The sequence below is a fragment of the Rhinatrema bivittatum genome, chromosome 4, assembly GCF_901001135.1.
Source record: "Rhinatrema bivittatum chromosome 4, aRhiBiv1.1, whole genome shotgun sequence".
Lineage (NCBI taxonomy): Eukaryota > Metazoa > Chordata > Amphibia > Gymnophiona > Rhinatrematidae > Rhinatrema > Rhinatrema bivittatum.
The window spans coordinates 203,183,218-203,206,755 of record NC_042618.1 but is presented as its reverse complement, the minus strand read 5'-3'; the positions used below and the strand labels follow the sequence as shown (position 1 = coordinate 203,206,755).

Here is a 23,538-nt window from a genome sequence, read left to right as displayed (position 1 = left end):
ATACCTCGGTATAAATTTTCATCCTGAAGGTAACTGCACAGTATTTTGATTTAAAATATAAGAGCACATTGAACAAATGCCACAGAAGGATCTTCCAGTGTGAACAAATTCCATTTTTGGATATTTTGTTAATACTGTAGCATTAGTTTATATCAGAAACCAAATGAGCATAAGAACTTATATTTTATTTATTTAATATCAAAGCTTGCATCCAGCACACATCAAGAACATTTTTCAGTAGGGCAACTCTTTCATTTAAGATTATGTTCAAACATTGGGGATTTTAAACAGCAAGCTCAAAGATTGGGGAAACATTTCCTCTAACACATGCATATGAATGACCCCTAAACAAGTGTATAAACAGGCATCATATGCAAATAAGGCCCTTTTGCTTCAACAAGCTAGTAAGCAAACGTTATCGTGAAAACTATGTTGAAACACACAGTAGCCTTGACATGTATGTCAAATAATGAAACACTGGACAATTTTACAAGGTCATTCGTTTTTCTGTGATTTACTTTTTTTGCTTTCACACATGGTAAAAACATTAAAGATCATATCTTCAGTTAGGTGCTTTGTGAAGAAGTATCTCCAACATTGGTGGAAGATCCTTCTGTGACAATTGTTCAACGTGCTCTTATATTTTAAGTCAAAATACTGTGCAGTTACCTTCAGGATGAAAATTTATAGCAAGATTTTACATCCATCCTGTATGTAAATTCAACCTGAATTTACATACAGGAAATCTTGCTCCTCCGAAGAATTACACAATCACCTTGTCCCAGAACTCCCACTCATAGACATCTCCACGCCTAACTCGGCCCTCCACTCCTGGTCCAAGATTACAGAAACGGCAGCAAACAAACTCTGTCCATTGGCAACAAAAAAACTCAAACACAACACCTCCAAAAGACAACCTTGGTTTAACGAAGAATTTCAAAAACTCAAACACTCCCTTCGACAGAAAGAAAGCAAATGGCGGAAAGCACCTTCGCCGACCTCCCTCTCCGCTTACAAATTCGCCCTCCACCAATACAAGAGCTCCACATTAAAAACAAAAAGGGACTTTTACGCGCACAAGATTCATCATCTTATTTTTGATTCAAAAGTCCTTTTTGCTTACGTATCAAATTTAACACAAACCATCATTACACCTGACATTCCTTTCAACAAAGCGCAAGAAAAAGCAGACGAGTTGGCCCTTTCCTTCAGCAACAAAATCTCCAACCTTCTAACACAGCTGAGGTCCAATACTTTAGCGCCTTTCAACACATATTTCCATCTCAACAAAGATATTACTCTACAATCTTTTGAACCCATCACATCTTCAGAGATACAATCTGTATTGAAGAAAATGAAACCATCGTCACATCCATTAGACCACATCCCATCCAAACTACTCCTGCTAATACCAGATACCATCTCCAAAGCTCTGACAGACATTATCAACTGTTCTTTAGCCCAAGGAATCTACCTAGATGACCTGAAAATTGCCTCCATCAAACTGCTCTTAAAAAAACCCAACTTAAATCCTAAAGATCCTACCAACTTCCGTCCAATATCCAATCTCCCTTTCTTAGCCAAGGTAATGGAAAAATTAGTTAACACCAGACTTTCAGACTATCTTGAAGAACACAAAATTCTGTTCCCGACCCAATATGGTTTCCGAAAATCTTTAAGTACTGAATCACTACTCATATCCCTGACAGACTTACCTCATCATGGGCCTCAATAAAGGTCATGCTTTCTTACTGATCCTCCTGGACCTCTCAGCTGCTTTTGATACGGTTAACTACTCCACCCTACTAAATCAGTTAGCGAACATTGGAATAACAGGAACAGCTTTGTCTTGGTTCAAATCATTCCTGAGGAAAGAGGCTACAAGGTCAAAATACACAACAAAGAATCTCAGCATTATCCTTCCTCTTTGGGAGTGCCACAGGGCTCCTCCCTCTCACCCACTCTCTTTAACATTTATCTGCTCCCCCTCTGCCAACTGTTAACCAAATTAAACCTTAAACACTTTTTATACGCGGATGATGTCCAGATCGTCATCCCCCTCAAAGAATCCTACACAAAACTCTAGAATTCTGGGAAACTTGTCTTCTAGAAATCGACGGACTCCTCTCCAGTCTAAACCTAATACTAAATTCTTCAAAAAGTGAACTCCTTCTAATTTCCACTGAAAACAGTAACTTCTACACAAATCCACCACCCAACTTACATTCTTCACAAGTAAGAGACCTAGGAGCTATCATTGATTACAGGCTAAACCTAAAATCATTTATAAATCAAACTGCCAAGGACTGCTTCCATAAACTCCAAGTCTTAAAAAGAATAAAACCACCTTTCCACTTCCACGACTACAGAACAGTCTTGCAATCAATAATCTTCGCTAAATTAGATTATTGCAACTCTATTCTATTAGGTCTCCCGTCATCTCACACTAAACCCCTTCAGATGGTTCAAAACACGGCAGCGAGAATATTAACAAACACTCGGAGAACAGACCACATATTTCCAATCCTCAAAGACCTACATTGGCTGCCAATTCACTACAGAATCATATATAAGTCCATAACTGCTATCTACAAAGCCATCCATCAATACTCTCCGCTTAACCTTCAAATTCCATTCAAAAAATATACTTCCTCCAGACCCATCAGAGAGTCCTACAAAGAATCCCTACAAGTTCCACACTCCAAATCCACTCGGCACATAACCGCCAGAGACAGGACTTTCTCCACTACAGGACCGACACTATGGAACTCCATCCCACCAGATTTGCGACAAGAACTCTACATTTAGGAAACGACTCAAAACGTGGTTATTTATGAAAGCCTTTCCAAACACCAACTGAACCTTAATTCATCATTAACTAGCGCTTAGACTTTCTTAACATGGAAATTAATAACTACCTCAACAGGGCAATTCATTTACGCTGCAAACGCTGTAATTTAGTTCACACCATTAATTGGCAAATTTGTTCTCTATATTTAATTCCTAGCTCCTTTTCACTGCTCCAAGTTGTGTAATTCCCTTGTTTTATTGTAACTGTAACCTTTTGTCAGCACCTGTTAATGTTTATTACTATTTATTATTATTTTATTATTACTTTGTTCCTTCACCTCTTGTTAATTGTAAACCGGCATGATGCAATACTCATCGCGAATGCCGGTATAGAAAAACTTAATAAATAAATAAATAAATACGTTACTTGAACAACATTATTTGTTGTATTTGTGATACTATGTCCATGTAACTTGCATTATATAGATACAACAAAAATTAAAACAAGACTGATTATGCACAAAGGTTGTCTCACCATGGGAGAATGAGAAGCATCATTTGTGGAATATTTTATACAACATGTTCATGTGTTTTCTGACACAATGTTGCAGTTTGATGCTGCTGGAGAAGATAGTGGACCCTTGGGCCGGCCTACCTAGGGAGACAGTAGGCCGGGAGGCGGAGCCACAAGCAGGAAGGGACCCCCCGGGAGGAGCCCGTAGGGTCCCGGGTCCTCGGGACTGGGAGCAGTCGAGAGAATGTCCAGAGATTGAGCTGGGCATAGGCCGGGACCAGAGCAAGCAGAATGAATAGGAAGTCCAAGGTACCTGGAAGGCAGGGGACCGGCTGCACAGGGCCGAGGGCAGGCTTGAAGGTAGGGCAGTGGGCGGCTGCGGAGACTGTAGCAACCGGAGACAGAGGCAGGCAGTGGGTGAAGCGGGTTCAGAAGCAAACCGGTGTCTGAAGCAGGCTGTAGGCTGAAGCGGAGTTGGAAGCAGACCGGAGGCGGAGTCAGAAGCAAACTGGAGTCAGAGGCTGGCTGCAGGCTGAAGCGGAGTCGGAAGCAGACCGGAGTCAGAGGCTGGCTGCAGGCTGAAGCGGAGTCGGAAGCAGACCGGAGTCAGAGGCTGGCTGCAGGCTGAAGCGGAGTCGGAAGCAGACCGGGGTCAGAGGCTGGCTGCAGGCTGAAGCGGAGTCTGAAGCAGACCGGAGTCAGGGGCTGGCTGCAGGCTGAAGCGGAGTCAGAAGCAAACCGGAGTCAGGGGCAGGCAGCGAGCTGAAGCGGAGACCAACAGGAACGCAACTGAGAACAACTAAGGAGTTGTGAACCTCGTTGCAAGGCGTTGAGAGAGAGTCTGAACGTCGGTTATATCGGGACTTGGGCGTGACGTCAGCGCGGGCGGGGCCGGGCTTCCGGGAGCTGGGCGCTCAAGAGGGACGTCCTCGCACGTGAGACCGAAGGGAAGCAGGCCCGTAATGGCGGCCGCCACGTGGAGTGAGAGAAGCCCCCGGGGTCCGGAGCGGGTGAACTGCGGTGAACACTGAAGCGGAGGTAGGTGGGCCTGAGCCCTGACAGAAGGGAAGCGGTCGGGACCGCAACACACAAAATGGTTAATTTTGGATCATATTCAATCATATTGGCCGTGAGGAAACTTCTTCACAAAGCACCTAACTGAAGATATATCTTTATGTTTTTACCATGTGTGAAAGCAAAAAAAAAAGTAAATCATAGAAAAATGAATGACCTTGTAAAATTGTCCAGTGTTTCATTATTTGACATATGTGTCAAGGCTACTGTGTGTTTCAACATAGTTTTCATGATGACGTTTGCTTACTGGCTTGTGGAAGCAAAAGGGTCCTATTTTGCATATGATGCCTGTTTATACACTTGTTTAGGGGGTCATCCATATGCATGTGTTAGAGAGGAAATGTTTCCCAATGTTTGAGCTTGCTGTTTAAAATCCCCAATATCTGAACATAATATTAAATGCAAGAATTGCCCTACTGAAAAAGTTTTCTTGAAGTGTGCTGGATGAAAGCTTTGATATTAAATAAATAAAATATTATAAGTTCTTATGCTCATTTGGTTTCTGATTATAAACTAATGCTACAGTATTACCAAAATATCCAAAAATGGAATTTGCTCACAGTGATAATTCAAAACAAATTTTAAACACTCATCCTGTTTAGCCACTGATGAAATTACAATAATGATGTCAGTCCCCTGACAAATAATAAATGTCATCTATACACTATTTCCAACAACAAAATTAATCTTTCATATGCTATTGTAAATATGCTATTCTTCAAAGTGTGACACATTTGCCAGATATGGAGCCATCAAAGTTCCCATGAATGTTCTGTGAACCTGAAGATACTTATTTCCATTAAAGCCAAAATAATTGTGGTATAATGCTGGTCGAGCAAATGGGTTAAATGTAGATATTGAGTGGCATGTAATGTCTTAAGAACTATAACTTAATGGGTTAAATGTTGACATCAAGTGGACTAATCTTCATGGTTTAAATGTTTTAAGAACTAATATGGCGGCATTTATGAAAGGAAGTGACATAAAAACTGAAGCAATTTGATTGGCAACAGTACATTTAAATGTTTCATTTGTGGTCTATAGCCTTGCTGGACAAAGGAGTTTGCTTGCAATCATGTGGTGGATGGTGGCAGTTGAAGTGATGAGCCCTGAAGCAGAAGAGGAGTTTTTTTGAAACACATCACGTCAGGCAGTTTATGGGAATGTCAAAAAGGGAAGTTTTGTACGCAAGTAAAAATAAAAATAAAAAATGATTATACAGATTTTTCTAGCTTAAAGAAGGCTGTAAAGTCAATTGTCTATGACTAGCATTGAGGTACATACTAAGATATTAATCATGCTGCATAAGTGAAACTGAATGTGTGGCTTGCTGATTGTGTATGTAAGCCTTTCAAAATTTCATTCTAGTGTTTTGACTCTTGTTTTGGTCGTGATTATAAAAAGTATTCATCTTTTAATTTTGGACATGCTTCTCATCTTCAAAGCTGTCTTGTCCTTCTGCTCATACCCTAGGGATATGAGAGTGTCCATTAGCACAATTTTCTGATGAGTTTCTTACTGTCATCCATAACGGTGGACATGGCAATGCAGGAAGAACTTTTTAGTAAGAACATAAGAACTGAGGGGGGATATGATAGAGGTGTTTAAAATCATGAGAGGTCTAGAACGGGTAGATGTGAATCGGTTATTTACTCTTTCGGATAGTAGAAAAACTAGGGGGCACTCCATGAAGTTAGCATGGGGCACATTTAAAACTAATCGGAGAAAGTTCTTTTTTACTCAACGCACAATTAAACTCTGGAATTTGTTGCCAGAGAATGTGGTTCGTGCAGTTAGTATAGCTGTGTTTAAAAAAGGATTGGATAAGTTCTTGGAGGAGAAGTCCATTACCTGCTATTAAGTTCACTTAGAGAATAGCCACTGCCATTAGCAATGGTTACATGGAATAGACTTAGTTTTTGGGTACTTGCCAGGTTCTTATGGCCTGGATTGGCCACTGTTGGAAACAGGATGCTGGGCTTGATGGACCCTTGGTCTGACCCAGTATAGCATTTTCTTATGTTCTTATGAACATGCCATACTGGGTCAGACCAAGGGTCCATCAAGCCCAGCATCCTGTTTCCAACAGTGGCCAGTCCAGGCCATAAGAACCTGGCAAGTACCCAAAACTAAGTCTATTTCATGTTACTGTTGCTAGTAATAGCAGTGGCTATTTTCTAAGTCAACTTAATTAATAGCAGGTAATGGACTTCTCCTCCAAGAACTTATCCAATCCTTTTTTAAACACAGCTATACTAACTGAACTAACCACGTCCTCTGGCAACAAATTCCAGAGTTTACTTGTGCGTTGAGTGAAGAAGAACTTTTTCCGATTAGCTTTAAATGTGCCACATGCTAACTTCATGGAGTTCCCCCCTAGTCTTTCTATTATCTGAAAGACTAAATAACCGATTCACATCTACCCGTTCTAGACCTCTCATGATTTTTTTTTTTTTAATTTATAGTTTATTAATTTCTTATACATCTTTACAATGGAAGAAACAAAGAAAAGTTATGGATTACATAAACAAAAAATTTCTAGAAAAAGCAAAAGCAAGTTTTTACTTGTAATTCCAAATTTTAAAGTCCACATTATAAGGGGAGCTTTGAACAGAAGAAAAATAACAAAGAATCACAACCTTGTGTAATGGAGGAATAAACTTTTTTTTTTTTTTTTACCAGTTAACTAACCCCAACTGGGACTGTCAAGATGTACTCACCCTCCCTTGTCTACAAGAAATACCTCTAGGTGGGCAGGTTCCATAAAAATAAACTTATTTTTAAGAAAAGTGACCAAGCACTTGCACGGAAATTTAAGAGAGAACGTGGCCCCTAGGCCAAGTACTCTCTGTTTCTTGGTTAGGAACTGCTTCCGCCTTAACTGAGTGCTCCTGGAGACATCTGGAAATACCTGGATCTTTTTACCACAGAAACAGATATCTTTATTTTTAAAGTACTTTTGAAGAACCATATTTCTGTCTTGCTCTAAAGCAAATGCCACTATAAAAGTGGCCCTAGTTGGAATATCATCCACAGATGACTCCAAAAATGCTGTTAAATTTGGGCTATCTGTGGTGATAATATCTAGTTCCCCTTCCTGAAGCGCCTCCTCCCTTTTCATACTAGAAACATAATAACATTTAGATATAAGTATATCTTTTGTAATACACAAAACTTCTTTTACATATTTTTTAAACATTTCCTGCCCTGAAATTAATCTAGTAACTGGAAAATTCAATAATCTCAAATTTTTGTTTCTCAAAACATTCTCAAGCCCTTCTAATTGTTTGTAAATCATTAGGGAGTCCTTCATAAAAATTGTCCCAGATGTTTGTAATGAGACCATTTGTGAAGAGGTAGTCACATTTGCTGCTTCCAAATGCTCAATACGTTTGCTGTGGTCTTTCAGCTTACTCCTGGTCTCCTTGGAAAAATTGGAAGATTGTACCATGGATAAAGATACCATCTTTTCCAATTTATTGACAGCCCTCCAGACATCCACCAAAGTTATATTATCAGGATTTGGAATCTCTGACTCTAAATCATCTGAAAACTTTCTGTATTGTCTTGGCAAAGAGTAGTATTGGTGGAAAAGCATACATAAGGCTTTTCAGATGTTGAGCCCTCCTAATTCTCAAAGCACCAGCGTGGTGCAGACAATTTTGGTATGTGTATTTCATCAAACTTTCCAGCAGTCCCTCCCATACCTCTGGGGTCAGACCCTGCTCTTCTACTCAAGACGAGGTGCTCTTTCTTCCCAGTTTCTCAGCTCTTGACCTCATGGCACGGATGCTAAACGCTCAAAGATGAGCAATCTTCATTTACCATCAGCCATCAAAGACATTAATTTCCTCCAGAAAACCTTCAACCAGGAAAACTATGCCTTTAAATAGAAAAGATTTTCCATCTGGTGCCAACAGCATGATTCTGATGTATTCTATGTGAGCTTTTGCAATACTTCACCTGTCTAATTCAGGCCTTGCCACTGCTTCAGTGAGAGTACATCTGAGTGCTATCATGGTTTACCACACTTTGTTGGACAGTAAACCAATTTCCACGCATCCGCTTGTCTTGTTTTATGAAGGGATTCTGGCACGTCAAACTCCTGATACAGAAATCACCTGTTCTGTGGGATCTGTGTGGTTCTTTCTTAATTAATGAAGCCGCCTTTTGAACCACTGGAGACATCTCCTTTGAAACTCCTAACCTGAAAAGTCCTTTTCCTAGTTGCAGTCACCTTGGCGAGAAGAGTTAGCGAACTCCAGGCTCTTGTCCACTAACCTCCATATCTACAGTTCTTCACAACTGGGTGGTTCTTCATGCTCACTCACCTTCTTCTGAAGGTAGTCTCAGCTTTCCATATTAATCAATCTGTTGTACTACCCATCTTCTTCCCAAGGCTGCATGTGAGAGATAAAGCCATCCATACTCCAGACTGCAAAAGGGTCTTGGCATATTACAAGTGACATATTCTGCCTCCTCATCAAATTAATCAGCTTTTCGTCTCATATGACCCTAACCGCCTTGGTATGGCGGTGATCAATCTTTATCCAGTTGGATAGCAGAGTGTGTCCATCACTGCTATGATCTAGCATGATTTCAGCTTACAGACTCTGGCAAAGCTCAAGTATGAGCCATGGCTTCCTCTGTTGCTCATCTCAGAGAAGTACCCATCAAAGATATGTACAATGACTGCAATGTGGTCATCAGTCCACACATTCATGCACCATTACTGTCTTGATACCATTTCAAAGACTGACCGTTTTAGACAAGCAGTTCTACGAAATACGTTCTTGCTGTAGTTCACTGTTCACAGTGGTGTCCGGGTTGCTTATTCAGTAACTGCTCTATTGCAACTCTGTGTGGGACTCCCCACATGTAATGGCTACTTCAGCCTGCTTATCGACAGAAAAAGCATGTTTGCATAGTGTAAATAGTGTTTTCTGTAGATAGGATGAATTAACCATGGAATACCTGTCCGCCTCCTAGAATTTAGTCTATGCAGCTAAATTCACACTGTTACTGACTATGGAGGCTGGCTCATGAGAGCAATGCCTGTACAGGAATTCTCACACATCCTCAGAGCTCAGAGCTTTACAGCTAGGAGAGAGAAGTCTAATCGGTGCTGCTATCTCCCACATATAATGGCTAATTAAACCGATGTGATGTGCAAATGAACGTCGGCATAGAAAAGCTATAAATAAATAAATAATTCGTTCTGATATCTATGGAAAATGCTGTTTATGATAAATTAACATTTTTTTTCCCTTGCTTCTGCCTTTTTAGTCCTCACTACCTCCTTTGCTTCTTTCAGCTTTACCAGACATTCTTCCCTGTGCTCATCTTTCTGAGGTCCCTTGTACTTTATGAAGGCATTTCTTTTTGCCCTTTCTTTTAATCCATTTCTTTGGAAAATCAGGCCTTTTTTTTTTTTAACTTTCCTAACAAGACTAGTTACCCCTACTACTCCTTTTAGTTTAGCTCATAGAAACATGATGGCAGAAAAGGACCATGTGGCCTGTCTAGTCTGTCCAATTAATTTTAGCATTATAATTTCCATCACTATTCTACATCACAAGGCACTTTCCACCCTGCTAGTGCTTCTTTAAAGCATTCCCCCCACCTCATCCTTATTTTAACAGTTTGAACTCCTGAAGTCTGGGCCTTTGAGCTTTTCTATGTGATCCCTTTCTGTTTTGGTTGATATATTAAACCAGAGCTTTCCAAACTTTTCATGTTGGTGACACACTTTTTAGACAAACATAATTTCACGACACAGTAATTCAATCCACTAGCAAACCAGAGGGTAAAGGTTAAACGAATGAAATGTATTTTGACAATTTATGTATGTTTCCTTAAATATATACATAAATAAAATGTATCTCATGAAAACCTTTCATTTATATTAAAAATATATAATATTCCAAGATTAATGTTATTGTTATAATTTGAGTAACAATAATAAAACAAATTGTCTGTCCCCCACACACTTATCTCTCTCCCCCCCCCCAAGCACATGTCTGCCCCCACATACTCATCTCTCTCCCCCCAAGCACAATGTCTGTCCCCCACACACTCATCTCTCTCCTCAAGCACACAGTCCCCCACACACTCATCTCTCTCCCCCCAAGCACATGTCTGTCCCCACATACTCATCTCTCTCCCCCCAAGCACATGTCTGGCCCCCATACATTTATATCTCCCCCCCCCCCCTCAGCACGTCTGGCCCCCACACTCATGTACCTCTTCTTTTTGATTGTTGCCAGTGTTTCATGAAAAAACAAGCACTATTTTCCAAAAAAACAAGCCCAAGCAGATATCTGTCCCCCACACACTCATCTTTCTCTACCCCCAAGCACATGTCTGGCCCCCCACACTCATGTACCCTTTCTTTTTGATTGTTGCCAGTTAAGTGCTTCACTCCCTTCTGGGTTCAAGCCTGCCATGGTGCATAACACCTTCCATTATCACCAAACACTGCTGCTTGCAGTCAGTTCTCCGCGTGGCCAGGCCTCATCAGCAGCAGCAGCCAATGACAGGGACAGCTGGGCTCAAGTCCCACCCACAAAGCCCCAAAAAAACACGATTGACAGCAAAAATCGCCCAATAATAAGCAACCCATGAACTGAAAAAAAAAAAAAAAGTGACTCGCTGGAGGGGAGCGGCTATGTGGCCCGGGCTTGCGCGACACACCTGCACACTGCAGGCGACACACTAACGTGTCCCGACACACAGTTTGGAAAGCTCTGTATTAAACTATATGCTGGTGATGCAGTTTCATGAAGTTGTTCCTGATTTTTACTGTTTGTGGGTTCCTACAGGAGGGAATTGTGGAAAACCTCTTTAAGTGGGCACGAGAGGCAGATCAACCACTGAGAACTTATGCCACAGGACTGCTGGGAGGAGCTATGGAGAACCAGGATATTGCAGCGAATTACAGAGATGAGAACTCCCAGATGGTAACCATTCAGGGAAGACATAGTTTGGTTTTGTGCTCCTGAAACCAGTATAATGTCTTAGGAGATTTTCATGCTCTGTGAGTCACTGCACAGTGACTTCCATGGATCATTTAAGTAAAATTGGCACTGTTCATTAACTGGGTAATCACTTCAACTGTGTTCAGCATCCTGAGCATTTTTAGGCAATTCCCTTGTTTGTTTTTTTTTGGTTGTTTAACCGCTATGTGCAAGGGAAGTGGTGTTGGTGGTATAAAAGCTGTTTTTTCTCCTCAGTGAGAATGTTGTCAGTGTGTGTGTTTGGATCTCCTGCTGATATGGCCAGGAGCTTCTAAAGCAATACATGTACAACTAAGAGTTATTTTCTGGCCAGTCCATCCACTAGCAGCTTTCTAAATCACATGCAGTCATTATTAGGCCTGCTTGGGCCACACAGTATATTGATTTTATTCCTTTTTATGTTTGGAGAGTATACTGCTGGACTACCAGCATCTCTTGACAGGAATTTAAAGAAATAGATTATGGCTCACTTTTTCTTTGGGGGGGCGACAAAACAGGATTAGCAGCCAGATGTCCAAATGATTTCCTTTATTGGGTGGTAACACGAATATATGAACAATGCCCAACTCTGGCCGAGTTTCGCCCTCTTACAATGGGGCTACATCAGGGGCTCTACTTGAGTCGTGTTATGATGACAATCCAAGTCTTAAAAAAGACTGTGCAACAAAAGGTTATTGGAAAGGCTGGTTAAACTCTCAATGACAGCGGTACCTCAGTTTCTTATTTCGTAAACAACACAAGGGTTGCAAATGTGCCGAAATTTTTTGATGTGGTTGTGAAAACAAACACAGGCGGCAGTTAACAAGGGAAAGCCACACTGCCGCCTGTGTTTGTTTTCACAACCACATCAAAAAATTTCGGCACATTTGCAACCCTTGTGTTGTTTACGAAATAAGAAACTGAGGTACCGCTGTCATTGAGAGTTTAACCAGCCTTTCCAATAACCTTTTGTTGCACAGTCTTTTTTAAGACTTGGATTGTCATCATAACACGACTCAAGTAGAGCCCCTGATGTAGCCCCATTGTAAGAGGGCAAAACTCGGCCAGAGTTGGGCATTGTTCATATATTCGTGTTACCACCCAATAAAGGAAATCATTTGGACATCTGGCTGCTAATCCTGTTTTGTCGCCCTCACGGCTTTGTTAGACAGCCTTCCTTGCTGTTTCTTCAGTCCTTCACTTTTTCTTTGGGATGGTAACAGTTTTTGATGACAGGAAGGGAGTATGTGTCTTGGACTTCTGGGATTCAACTCTGACTTGTTCCTTTGCAGCAGAAGCACATATATTTGGATACAAATTCTGGCAAAGTCCTTAAAGTGTAGAAATGCACAGACCTGTGCAAGTATTACCTCGTGAAATTCACAGTGGGGGTTTTAGTGCTAAACTCTGAGCACCTGACCCTTAGGCACTGCTTACATTATTTTTCCACCCTACTGGGACTTATTTCCAAGTGTGGTTGTGACTTTCAAAATGGAACCTTTGTGAGATACTGGCACATTTTAAGTGTAGTATGAGGCTGAGTATTCAGCACCAAAGGAATGTGGATATCTCACTACAGCGTGCCTTAAGGAAGAGAGTTGGGAGACTTGTGTATGGCGGTGATGTGCTGCAATCAAGAGTGCAGGGATTAACCACATTTTAATACATTGGCAGTGGAAGACGTTTTATGCATTCATTGCACTTTTTAGCTTTACCTGGGGGGGGGGGGGAACGGGACGTTGGGGTAGAGATAGGGATGTGCCAAGGTAAAAGGGATAAAGATGGTTCAATACAGTGGGGCTAGAAAAAACTTTGGCTGTTTGCTTCACTCTTTTTTTTTTTTTTTTTTTTTCTAATTTTGTTTTGCCTGTCACTAGGTTGCATTGGTACTGAGGCGGTTGCGAGAGCTGCAGTTACAGGAAATGAAGCGACCAAGCCCTCGGAAGTCCAGTATGGAGCCCCTTATAGCATTAGATGAGGAAGCTGTAGATATGGACTATGGGGAAATGTTGATAGATAAGGGACAAGAGACAGCCCCAGATGAGATGGACCTCTCGTTTCACCTGGACTCTGGCCAGAAGACCAGCAGTCGCCTGAACTCCGCCACCAAAGATGAGGGACTGACTGCAAAGAAAGGGAATCACGAGAGAGAAAGAGAGAACTTCCGCAAAGCCAAGCAGAAACTAGGCTTCTCTAATACAGAACCGGATCGTGCATTCAGTGAACTGTCAAACAGCAGCTGGTCAGAGATGTCCCTGTGGGTCATTGGAACCAATTACACACTTTACCCTTTGACCCCTGCAATAGAACAGCGATTAATTCTGCAATACTTGACCCCTTTAGGAGAATACCAAGAAGTAAGTTAAAAACATAAGGACCATTTATAAGGGAGGTTGTGGGAGAGATGACTTTATCGCCCTGGGGATTATAACTGAGGCTTGGGAGAAGCAGGGGAAGTGACCCCATTATACTGGAATTTAGAAATGAGACTTGGAAGGAGGGAGGTAACTGCAGTATGCTGGAGCTTATAACAGAGTCTTGGGTGTGGACTTAAGGGGTGGGTGTGTTTATTTTAAAGTTTGTAGTCTGCACTACACAGTATTGACAATACTGAGGTTTATAATGAGCTTGAGGGGAGGTGGTTATATAGCATTAGGGTTTATAATTAGTGCTTCCGATTTTAGGTTTTAACTGAAACACTGATCAATAAATACCCTAATAGAAAAAAGATAGGTATGTATGGAATAAACACTGGAAAATACCACTTCCCTTAGTAGCATAATAAATAATGGCAGGTAAGACCCAAATGGTCCATCTAGTCTGCCCAGCAAAATATTTAAGGTTGTAAATGCCACTCCATTGCAGGTTACCCCATGCAGAAATGTTATACTTAAAGTTACCACGTTACTTTATCCCAGGACAAGCAGGATGATAGTCCTCGCATATGGGTGACATCGATGGAGCCATGACACGGAAAACTTCTGTCAAAGTTTCTAGAAACATTTGACTGGCACACTGAGCCCACTGAGCATGCCCAGCATGCCATGATATTCTCAGCCACAGTCTCCCTTCAGTCTCTCTTTTTTCGCGTTGCTGTAAGCCTCGCGTGATAGGAGCTCTGTGAGTTTTTCCCTCACTTTTTCCTCACGGAAAATGTAACTTTTCAATCACAAAATTGTCTACTTGGGTCTCCCTTCGACATACCGTTCGGTGAGTACTTTTTGAGTTAGTTTTTTGGTCGATTCCTGTCACTTTTTATTCGGTACCCACAGGCCGTCGACCGTTACCCGGCCTGTTTTTTCACCATGGCCTCAGGATTCAAAAAAATGTCCAAATTGTACCCGAACAATGTCAATAACCGACTCACATAACGTTTGCGTTTTATGCCTGGGACCAGGCCACGATGTCCGTGCATGTACTACCTGCGCCCAGATGACTCCGAAGGGCAGGCGTGCTCGTTTGGATAAAATGGAGGAGCTGTTAAAAAAAAAATCACTCCATCGTCATCTTAGACATCATCACCGAAGAAATCACCCTCTGTTGAAAAACATTGAAGAAAGAAAAAGGCCGAAGACTGTCCGTCACCGGCCCCATCCGGATCTTCAATAGCGTCTTCATCGATATCCACTAGGGAACATCGTGAAAAGAGACGCCATCGACACCGTTCTGTGTCTGTTCCATCGGAAGAAACGTCATCCGCATTGGCACCGAAAGACATCGAGCCGATGCTGAAGCGTGTCTGGTACTAGAGCCGCCATGCCTGAGATACCAAGGCACTCTCTGTACCCAAGATACCGAGGCACTCTCCACCGGGATCGGTGTTGGACTGTGCCACCACACTCAGTTGTGGAAGTACCAGTAGCGCCAGTCTCTAACACCGATCCCGTTGTTAGAGACTGTCTCCAGGGAAGAAGTAACTTCCATTATCCAACAGGCGATCATCGAGGCTTTTCAAAAATTCCAGCCTCCTTTGATGCCAGCACTGGTACAATTACCAGCACTGACGCCAGAACAGTCTATCTTTCAACCTCTGCTAAATAGAATCGACGCCTTAATCGGTGTTTTTCCAGCACCGACACCGATGGCTCCCCCGATGCAGCCATCAACACCATCGATGCCTAAACATCCACAAGCGGATTGTGATACATTACAGGAGGACCTTGCAAGACTGGAAGATTGGGCATCCAAATGGCAGATGAAATTTAATGTGGACAAGTGCAAGGTGTTGCATATAGGGAAAAATAACCCTTGCTGTAGTTACACGATGTTAGGTTCCATATTAGGAGCTACCACCCAGGAAAAAGATCTAGGCATCATAGTGGATAATATTTTAAAATCGTCGGCTCATTGTGCTGCAGCAGTCAAAAAAAAGGGAAACAGAATGTTAGGAATTATTAGGAAAGGACTGGTTAATAAAACGGAAAATGTCATAATGCCTCTATATTGCTCCATGGCGAGACCGCACCTGGAATACTGTGTACAGTTCTGGTCGCCGCATCTCAAAAAAGATATAGTTGCAATTTAGAAGGTACAGAGAAGGGCAACCAAAATGATAAAGGGCATGGAACAGCTCCCCTATGAGGAAAGGCTGAAGAGGTTAGGGCTGTTCAGCTTGGAGAAGAGACTGCCGAGGGGGGATATGATAGAGATCTTTAAGATCATGTGAGGTCTTGAACGGGTAGTTGTGACTCGGTTATTTACACTTTCGAATAATAGAAGGACTAGGGGGCATTCCATGAAGTTAGCAAGTAGCACATTTAAGACTAATCGGAGAAAGTTCTTTTTCACTCAACGCACAATAAAGCTCTGGAATTTGTTGCCAGAGGATGTGGTTAGTGCAGTTAGTGTAGCTGGGTTCAAAAAAGGTTTGGATAAGTTCTTGGAGGAGAAGTCCATTAACGACTATTAATCAAATTTACTTAGGGAATAGCCACTGCTATTAATTTATTTATTTATTTTATTTATTTATTTAACATTTTTATATACCGGCATTCGTAGGACACATCATGTCGGTTCACAATTAACTGAGAAAGGAAATTACATTGAACAAGGGGGTTTAACTGGGAGAAATTGGATAATAATTGGATAAAAAGAACAAGGTAAAAAGCGAAGTACGAGAGAAAAGAGAAAGCAAGCATGGATAACTTAATTGGAAAGATATGGGTTTAAAATTACATATTACATATGTGAACTTATTTACAACGTTGGGGGGATGGGTGAGGGGAGAGGGAAAGGGGGGGAGAATATATGCGAAAGGGAGGTAGAGGTAAGGGAGGGAATGATATGGTAAAGAAGGCGGGGGGGGGGAGGCTGAAGAGGCTAAAAGGCGGGGGGGGGGGGGGGAGTGGAGGGGGGGAGTTAGGGGAAGCATGGGGTTGTGCTGGAAGGGTTACCAGGGTGGGAAAGGTGGGGAAGGGCTGTATATAGAATGCAGGTTCCTGCATGCGTGGAGGCCTAGGGTTGAGAGGAGTTGGGTGGTAGGCCTGTTTAAACAGCCCATGTTTTTATTCCTTTTTTGAAGTGGCTCAGGGATGGTTCTAGTCGGAGTTTGGCCGGGAGGGAGTTCCAGAGGGAGGGGCCCGCGATAGCTCTTTCCCTGGTGGCGGTGAGGTGCCCAATTTTGAGTGAGGGGGTTTGGAGGGTGCCGGCGAGGGCGTTTCTGGTGGGGCGGTTTGATTGCTGGAATTGAGGCATATCTTCAAGCCAGGGGGAGCTGTTTTTGTATAGGGTGTTATGTAGGATGGTGAGTGTTTTGTATTGGGAACGGAATGCAATAGGGAGCCAGTGGAGATTTTGTAGTATGGGAGTGATATGATCGGATTTTCTTGTGTTTGTTAGGATACGTGCCATGGCATTTTGAAGGATTTGAAGAGGTTTAGTAGTAGAGGCTGGGAGGCCTAGGAAAAGGGCGTTGCAATAATCGAGTTTGGATAACATGGTGGTTTGCATGACGGTGCGGAAATCATGGGCGTGAAGGAGGGGCTTCAATTTTTTGAGGGTTTGGAGTTTAAAGAAGCCTCCTTTTAGCAGTGATTTAATGTGGGATTTCAAGTTTAGTTGGTTGTCTAGGTAAACTCCTAAGTCTCTGACGCTATGTGGTAGTGATTGAGCTTGTGAGGCGTTTTGGATCATATGGTGGATCGAGTCGGAAGATTGATTTGTTAGGATAAGGATTTCAGTTTTGGAGGTGTTGAGTGCAAGGTGGAGATTGGAGAGGAGTGAGTTGATGGAGGTCAGACAAGTTTCCCAGTACTGCAGGGTTTCGTTGAGGGATTTTCGAATGGGAATTAAAATTTGTACGTCATCTGCGTATAGGAAAATTTCAGTCCTAGTTTAGAGAGTAAGTGGCAGAGTGGGAGTAAGTAAATATTGAAGAGGGTGGATGATAGGGAGGAGCCTTGTGGGACGCCCTGCGTGAGGGGAATGTGAGCGGATTCGAAGTCATCGAGTTTGACTAAGTACATTCTATGATCTAGGTATGAGGAGAACCACGATAGGGCTGTGTTTGATATGCCTATCTCAGATAAGCGTGATACTAGGATTTGATGGTTCACAGTATCAAATGCGGCTGAGATATCTAGGAGGGCAAGGATGTAGGATTGGCTGTGGTCCATGCCCTTAAGGATGGTATCTGTTATGGCGAGTAATTGCATCAGTGGCATGGGATCTTCTTAGTGTTTGGGTAATTGCCAGGTTCTTGTGGCCTGGTTTGGCCTCTGTTGGAAACAGGATGCTGGGCTCGATGGACCCTTGGTCTGATCCAGCATGGGAATTTCTTATGTTCTTATGATTCCTTAAATTTCAATTCCAGGCTCATCAGAGGACGATAGAAGGGACTCTGACTCCTTCCCAGGGCCATCGGGTCTTCAACACCCCCGTGCACGGTCATTACCTTTGATGCCACTCCCAGATCCATCAATGCCTTCACGACCTGGCCCATCGATGCCTTTTCTGCCTCCTTCGATACCAAAGCAGATTCCAAGTCAACCATCGAAGTCTGCTTCTAAAACAACATCCTCTTCCAAAAGACAACTTGGATCCCTCTGGATCACATTTTTAGCCTCACTATAGTCCTTGGGAGGATGTAGACACTGATACTGAAGATTTAGAATCAGAAACTTCTCCACCAGAAGAGAGAAGGAAGTCCCCTCCTGAGGACCTATCCTTTGCAAACTTCATAAAGGAAATGGCAGATATAATTCCCTTTGAATTGCTTACTGAAGAGGATACAAGACACAAAACTCTTGAAGTGTTACAATTTGTAGATGCACCAAAAGAGGTGATGGTGACACCCATTCATGAAGTGATTCTGGAACGTCAGCATCGATTATGGGAACATCCTTGCTCTGTACCTGCTGTAAACAGAAGAACAGACGCAACATACCTGGTACAACATACCCCAGGTTTTCAGAAACCACAATTGCCACACCACTCGGTGGTTGAATCGGCTCAGAAAAAAGCCAGGAAGCAAAAACCACACTCTTCTGCCCCACCAGGAAAAGAACAGAAGTTCTTAGATGGCTTAGGTTTTTCAGGGATTCATGCTGGTGTCCAGGATTGCAGCATACCAGCTATATATGACGCAATATCAAAGAAACTTGTGGAAACAAGTTCAAGATATTGCTGATAACCTCACTCAACAGTAGCAGCTGGCACTAAACACTCTGATTGCCAAAGGCCTCAAATCCGGCAAACACGAAGTACGGGCGGCCTACGACTCCTTTGAAACATCTGCCCGTCTGTCAGCAGCTGGAATCAGTGCATGGAGGTGGGCTTGGCTCAAGACCTCGGACCTCAGGTTAGAAGTCCAAGAGAAGACTGGCAGATCTACCATGTACTGGAGACAATCTCTCCGGAGAAAAAATTCAAGACACTGTCTCCCAACTAAGATCACCATGAGACACTGTCAGCTCTCCAGATTGCCATCGGATCAGCCGTCTTCAGTATGAATACCCACCAGACGGGATACGAGGAGGCCCTTTTATAGGCCTAGAAGATACTGTCCACCTACCTCTTCGGCATGTCCCTACCGTCCACCACAAAGAGGACGACCATGCCAGCCAAAGCAGACAAAAACCCAGCCACCTCCACAAATGGGACCAGTAGCTGGATTTTGAAGTACATCAAGAGAACAGAAGCCTCTCCATCAATCCCATGCCCTACTTACCTGTAGGAGGTCGACGCCATCATTTCAACCACCAATGGAGTCTCATCACCAAAGATCAATGGTTATTAGCCATACTGAATCGGGGATACCTTCTCAAATTCAACACAATACCCGCGCATTTTCCACCCATCCCACTTTGGACAAGCACTGTCATCACATCTCAACTTCAAGTAGAACTCTCAACTCTGCTGACTACCAGGGCTATCGAACCAGTTCCCTAGTCTCAACAAGGCAAAGGGTTCTATTCTCGCTATTTCCTAATTCCAAAGGAAACAGGCGGCCTTCGCCCTATTTTAGATCTCCGCAATCTCAACAAATTTCTTCAAAAAGAAAAGTTTTGGATGGTATCCCTGGGAACCATCCTTCCTTTGTTTCAACAGGGAGATTGGCTCTGTTCTCTAGATCTTCAAGACGCTTATGCACACATACCCATTACCACACAACATCGCAAGTACCTACGATTTGTCGTGGGAAGACATCATTACCAGTATCGAGTCCTACCATTCGGACTCGCCTCTGCGCCTCGAGTATTCACAAAATGTCTAGCAGTGGCTGCTGCACATTTAAGAAAAAATAGCATTCATGTTTTTCCCTACCTAGACGATTGGCTAATCAGGAGTCCATCCAGGCAGGGAGCTCTGTCTGCCTTAAAAAGCACAATAAGACTATTACACTCCCTGGGATTTGTAATCAACTATAAAAAATCCCACATTGAGCCGTCTAAGCTCCTCACGTTCATCGGAGCAGACCTCAACACCACAGTGGCGAAAGCTTTTCTTCCAAACGACTATGCCAACAATTTAGCATGCTTGGTGAACTCAATAACCCACTGCCAGTTCGCCTCTGCCCATCAACTTCTAGTACTACATGACCTCTACAGTACATGTTACCCCTATGGCAAAGTTGGCCATGCGAAGAACTCAATGGACTTTGAAATCTCAATGGTTCCAAGCTTTCCAACCACTGTCGTACACAGTTCAAATCACCCACCAATTACGCATTTCGCTCCACTGGTGGACAAATCAAACTGCCTTAAAAGCTGGTCTCCCATTCCAGCAATCAACTCCAAGTCATCTTGACCACGGATGCCTCCAACTTGGGATGGGGCGTGCACGTCAACAACCTTCAAACACAAGGTACGTGGACTACACTCGAAATGAAGTGTCAGATAAACTTCTTAGAACTTCGAGCAATGCGTTATGCCTTTTATGCCTTCAAAGACTGTGCTGATACAGAGAACACCAGTAGCAGTGTGGTACATAAACAAGCAGGGAGGCATGGGCTCTTATCTGCTCTGTCAAGAAACAGTACAGATTTGGGCCTGGGCTCTTGAGCACTCTATGCATCTCCGAGCAACTTAGCTGGCAGGCATACAAAACGTTCTAGCAGATGATCTCAGTCAGCATTTCCATCCCCACGAATGGTCTCTGGATCCTGGTGTAGCGAGCAAAATCTTTCAACGCTGGGGGTCACCCAACCATTGACCTCTTTGCGTCCAAACTGACTCACAAAGTGGAAAGGTTCTGCTCCCTCCACAAACGTTGACAAACGTTCCCCAGGGACGCCTTTGCTCGCCCCTGGAACACAGGACTCTTCTATATGCGTATCCTCCGATCCCGCTCATATCCAAAACTCTCGTGAAGCTACAACAGGACAGGGACAATGATCCTCATAGCCCTGTTCTGGCCTCGACAAGTATGGTTTCTCATACTCCTCGACCTCTTGATCAGAGAACCGATTCGCCTGGGCACAGCGCCCACTCTCATAACTCAGGGCAAGTTGCGTCATCCCAACCTGCCAACTCTTGCCCTAACAGCTTGGATGTTGAAAGCGTAATTCCCTGTACGTACCAGGATCAGTCCAGACTCCTGGGTTTTGCCCCCCCCCCTCTAGCAGATGGAGACAGAAGTTTACAAACCAAACTCCGCCTATATCTAGGCTGGTGCCACCTACAGTCTGGCAGTATTCTTCTGTCTCTTAGCAGGTGGAGAGGGTGCAAAAGCCTACAGTCTGTGTTTTTGGGCCTAGGATTAGGCGGTAGTAAAAAATTAATTAGTTAAAATAGTTTTGAGTTAAAAAAAAAAAAAAAAAAAAAAAAAAAAGAAAGAAAGGTAGGTGTTGGGACTGAAAGGAGGACCGCAGAGGCTTGCCTGCTGGTCCCTGTCCCCGCCTCCCAGGGGAGGATGAGGTCCTGAAGGGGACTGTTCCTCCTGGTCGAGGCAGCCGAGGAGTGGGGGAGCCCCATACCCGGCGATTCAGACCTGGGGGTGATACCGGTGGTGCCGGCTCACTCCCCCCAGCTGGCTCTTCCAGCAATGGGGTTATCCCCAAACAGACCTCTTTGTGTCCCCTCAGAACCACAAAGTGGACAATTACTGCTCCCTCATTCGCAGCAAACACTCTCAGCCCAGAGATGCATTCTCCCTCTCGTGGGCAACCGGTCTGCTTTATGCATTCCCTCCCCTTCCTCTTCTCTCGAAGACTCTCGTGAAGCTCCATCAGGACAAGGGAACCATGATCTTGATAGCACCTCACTGGCCACGCCAAGTGTGGTTTCCCATACTCCAGGATCTCTCCATCCGCAGGTACATTCCCTTGGGAACGAACCCGCTTCTGATCACTCAAAACGACGGATGTCTACGCCATCCCAATCTTCAGGCCTTGTCCCTGATGGCATGGATGTTGAAAGGTTAATCCTTCAACCACTTAACCTTTCAGATTCGGTTTCTCGTGTCCTGATTGCTTCACGGAAACCTTCCACAAGAAAGTCTTATTCCTATAAATGGAAAAGGTATACATCATGGTGTTCTTCGCAGTCCCTTGATCCCTTTTCCTGTCCAATCCCAAGGTTTTTGGACTATCTCTGGCATTTATCGGAATCAGGTCTAAAGACCTCTTCCATCAGAATGCATGTCAGTGCGGTAGCCGCCTTCCATAAAGGTGTCGGGGATGTCCCTATATCGGTACAACCCCTCGTAACACGTTTTCTGAAAGGCTTGCTCCATATCAAGCCACCTTTACGTTCTCCAGCCCCTTCTTGGGACCTTAATCTGGTTCTCGGGCGGCTCATGAAACCACCATTAGAACCTCTTCACTCCTGTGACCTAAAATATCTCACATGGAAAGTGATTTTCCTTTTGGCTATCACTTCAGCTCACAGGGTTAGTGAGTTACAGGCCCTAGTTAATTATCTGCCTTACACTAAACTCCTGCAGGACTGGGCGGTACTCCGCACTCACCCTAAGTTTTTGCCTAAGGTAGTTTCGGAGTTTCACATTAATCAATCCATCATACTATCTATCTTCTTTCCCAGGCCCCACTCCAACCCAGGGGAACAGGCTCTGCATACCCTTGACTGTAAACGGGCTCTAGCGTTCTACCTAGACCATACAGTTGCCCACAGGAAGAGCACTCAGTTATTCGTCTCTTTCCATCCCAACAAATTAGGGCAACCTGTGGGTAAGCAGACCCTCTCCTCCTGGTAGGCGGACTGCATATCTTTTTGCTATCAGCAAGCAGGCATTCCTTTTCAAGACCGTGTTAAAGCACACTCTGTGAGGGCCATGGCGACTTCAGTAGCACACCTACGATCGGTGCCGCTTCCTGACATTTGCAGGGCTGCCACCTGGAGTTCTCTCCACACTTTCGCAGCCCACTATTGCTTGGACAAAGCCGGAAGACAAGATTCCATCTTCGGCCAATCTGTCCTGCGTAACCTTTTTCCAACGTGACGTACCAACGCCCTTCTGTCTGCCCGGTGGGGTTCAGGATGCCCTCTACCAAATTCCACCCCACTTGTTGTGCCTGTTGCACGCCGTTGGGTACATTTGGTGCATGTTCAGACATACTCAGCTCGGTACTCACCCATATGTGAGGACTACCATCCTGCTTGTCCTGTGAGAAAGCAAATGTTGCTTACCTGTAACAGGTGTTCTCATAGGACAGCAGGATGCTAGTCCTCACGAAACCTGCCCGCCGCCCCACAGTTTTGTTGTAAC

The 23,538-nt window shown here is 43.6% G+C and overlaps 1 protein-coding gene across 14 annotated transcripts in view; it reads left to right on the top strand.

Annotated features, from left to right (window-relative positions):
• DCAF1 (DDB1 and CUL4 associated factor 1) overlaps positions 1 to 23,538 on the top strand; it is a 466,661-nt gene that overhangs the window by 172,830 nt on the left and 270,293 nt on the right. For all 14 annotated transcript variants that reach the window (XM_029599562.1, XM_029599550.1, XM_029599554.1 and 11 more), the window contains 2 exons: positions 11,200 to 11,337; positions 13,251 to 13,730. In XM_029599562.1, coding sequence (XP_029455422.1) covers positions 11,200 to 11,337; positions 13,251 to 13,730 — 618 coding nt within the window. The remainder of the gene's footprint in view (positions 1 to 11,199; positions 11,338 to 13,250; positions 13,731 to 23,538) is intronic.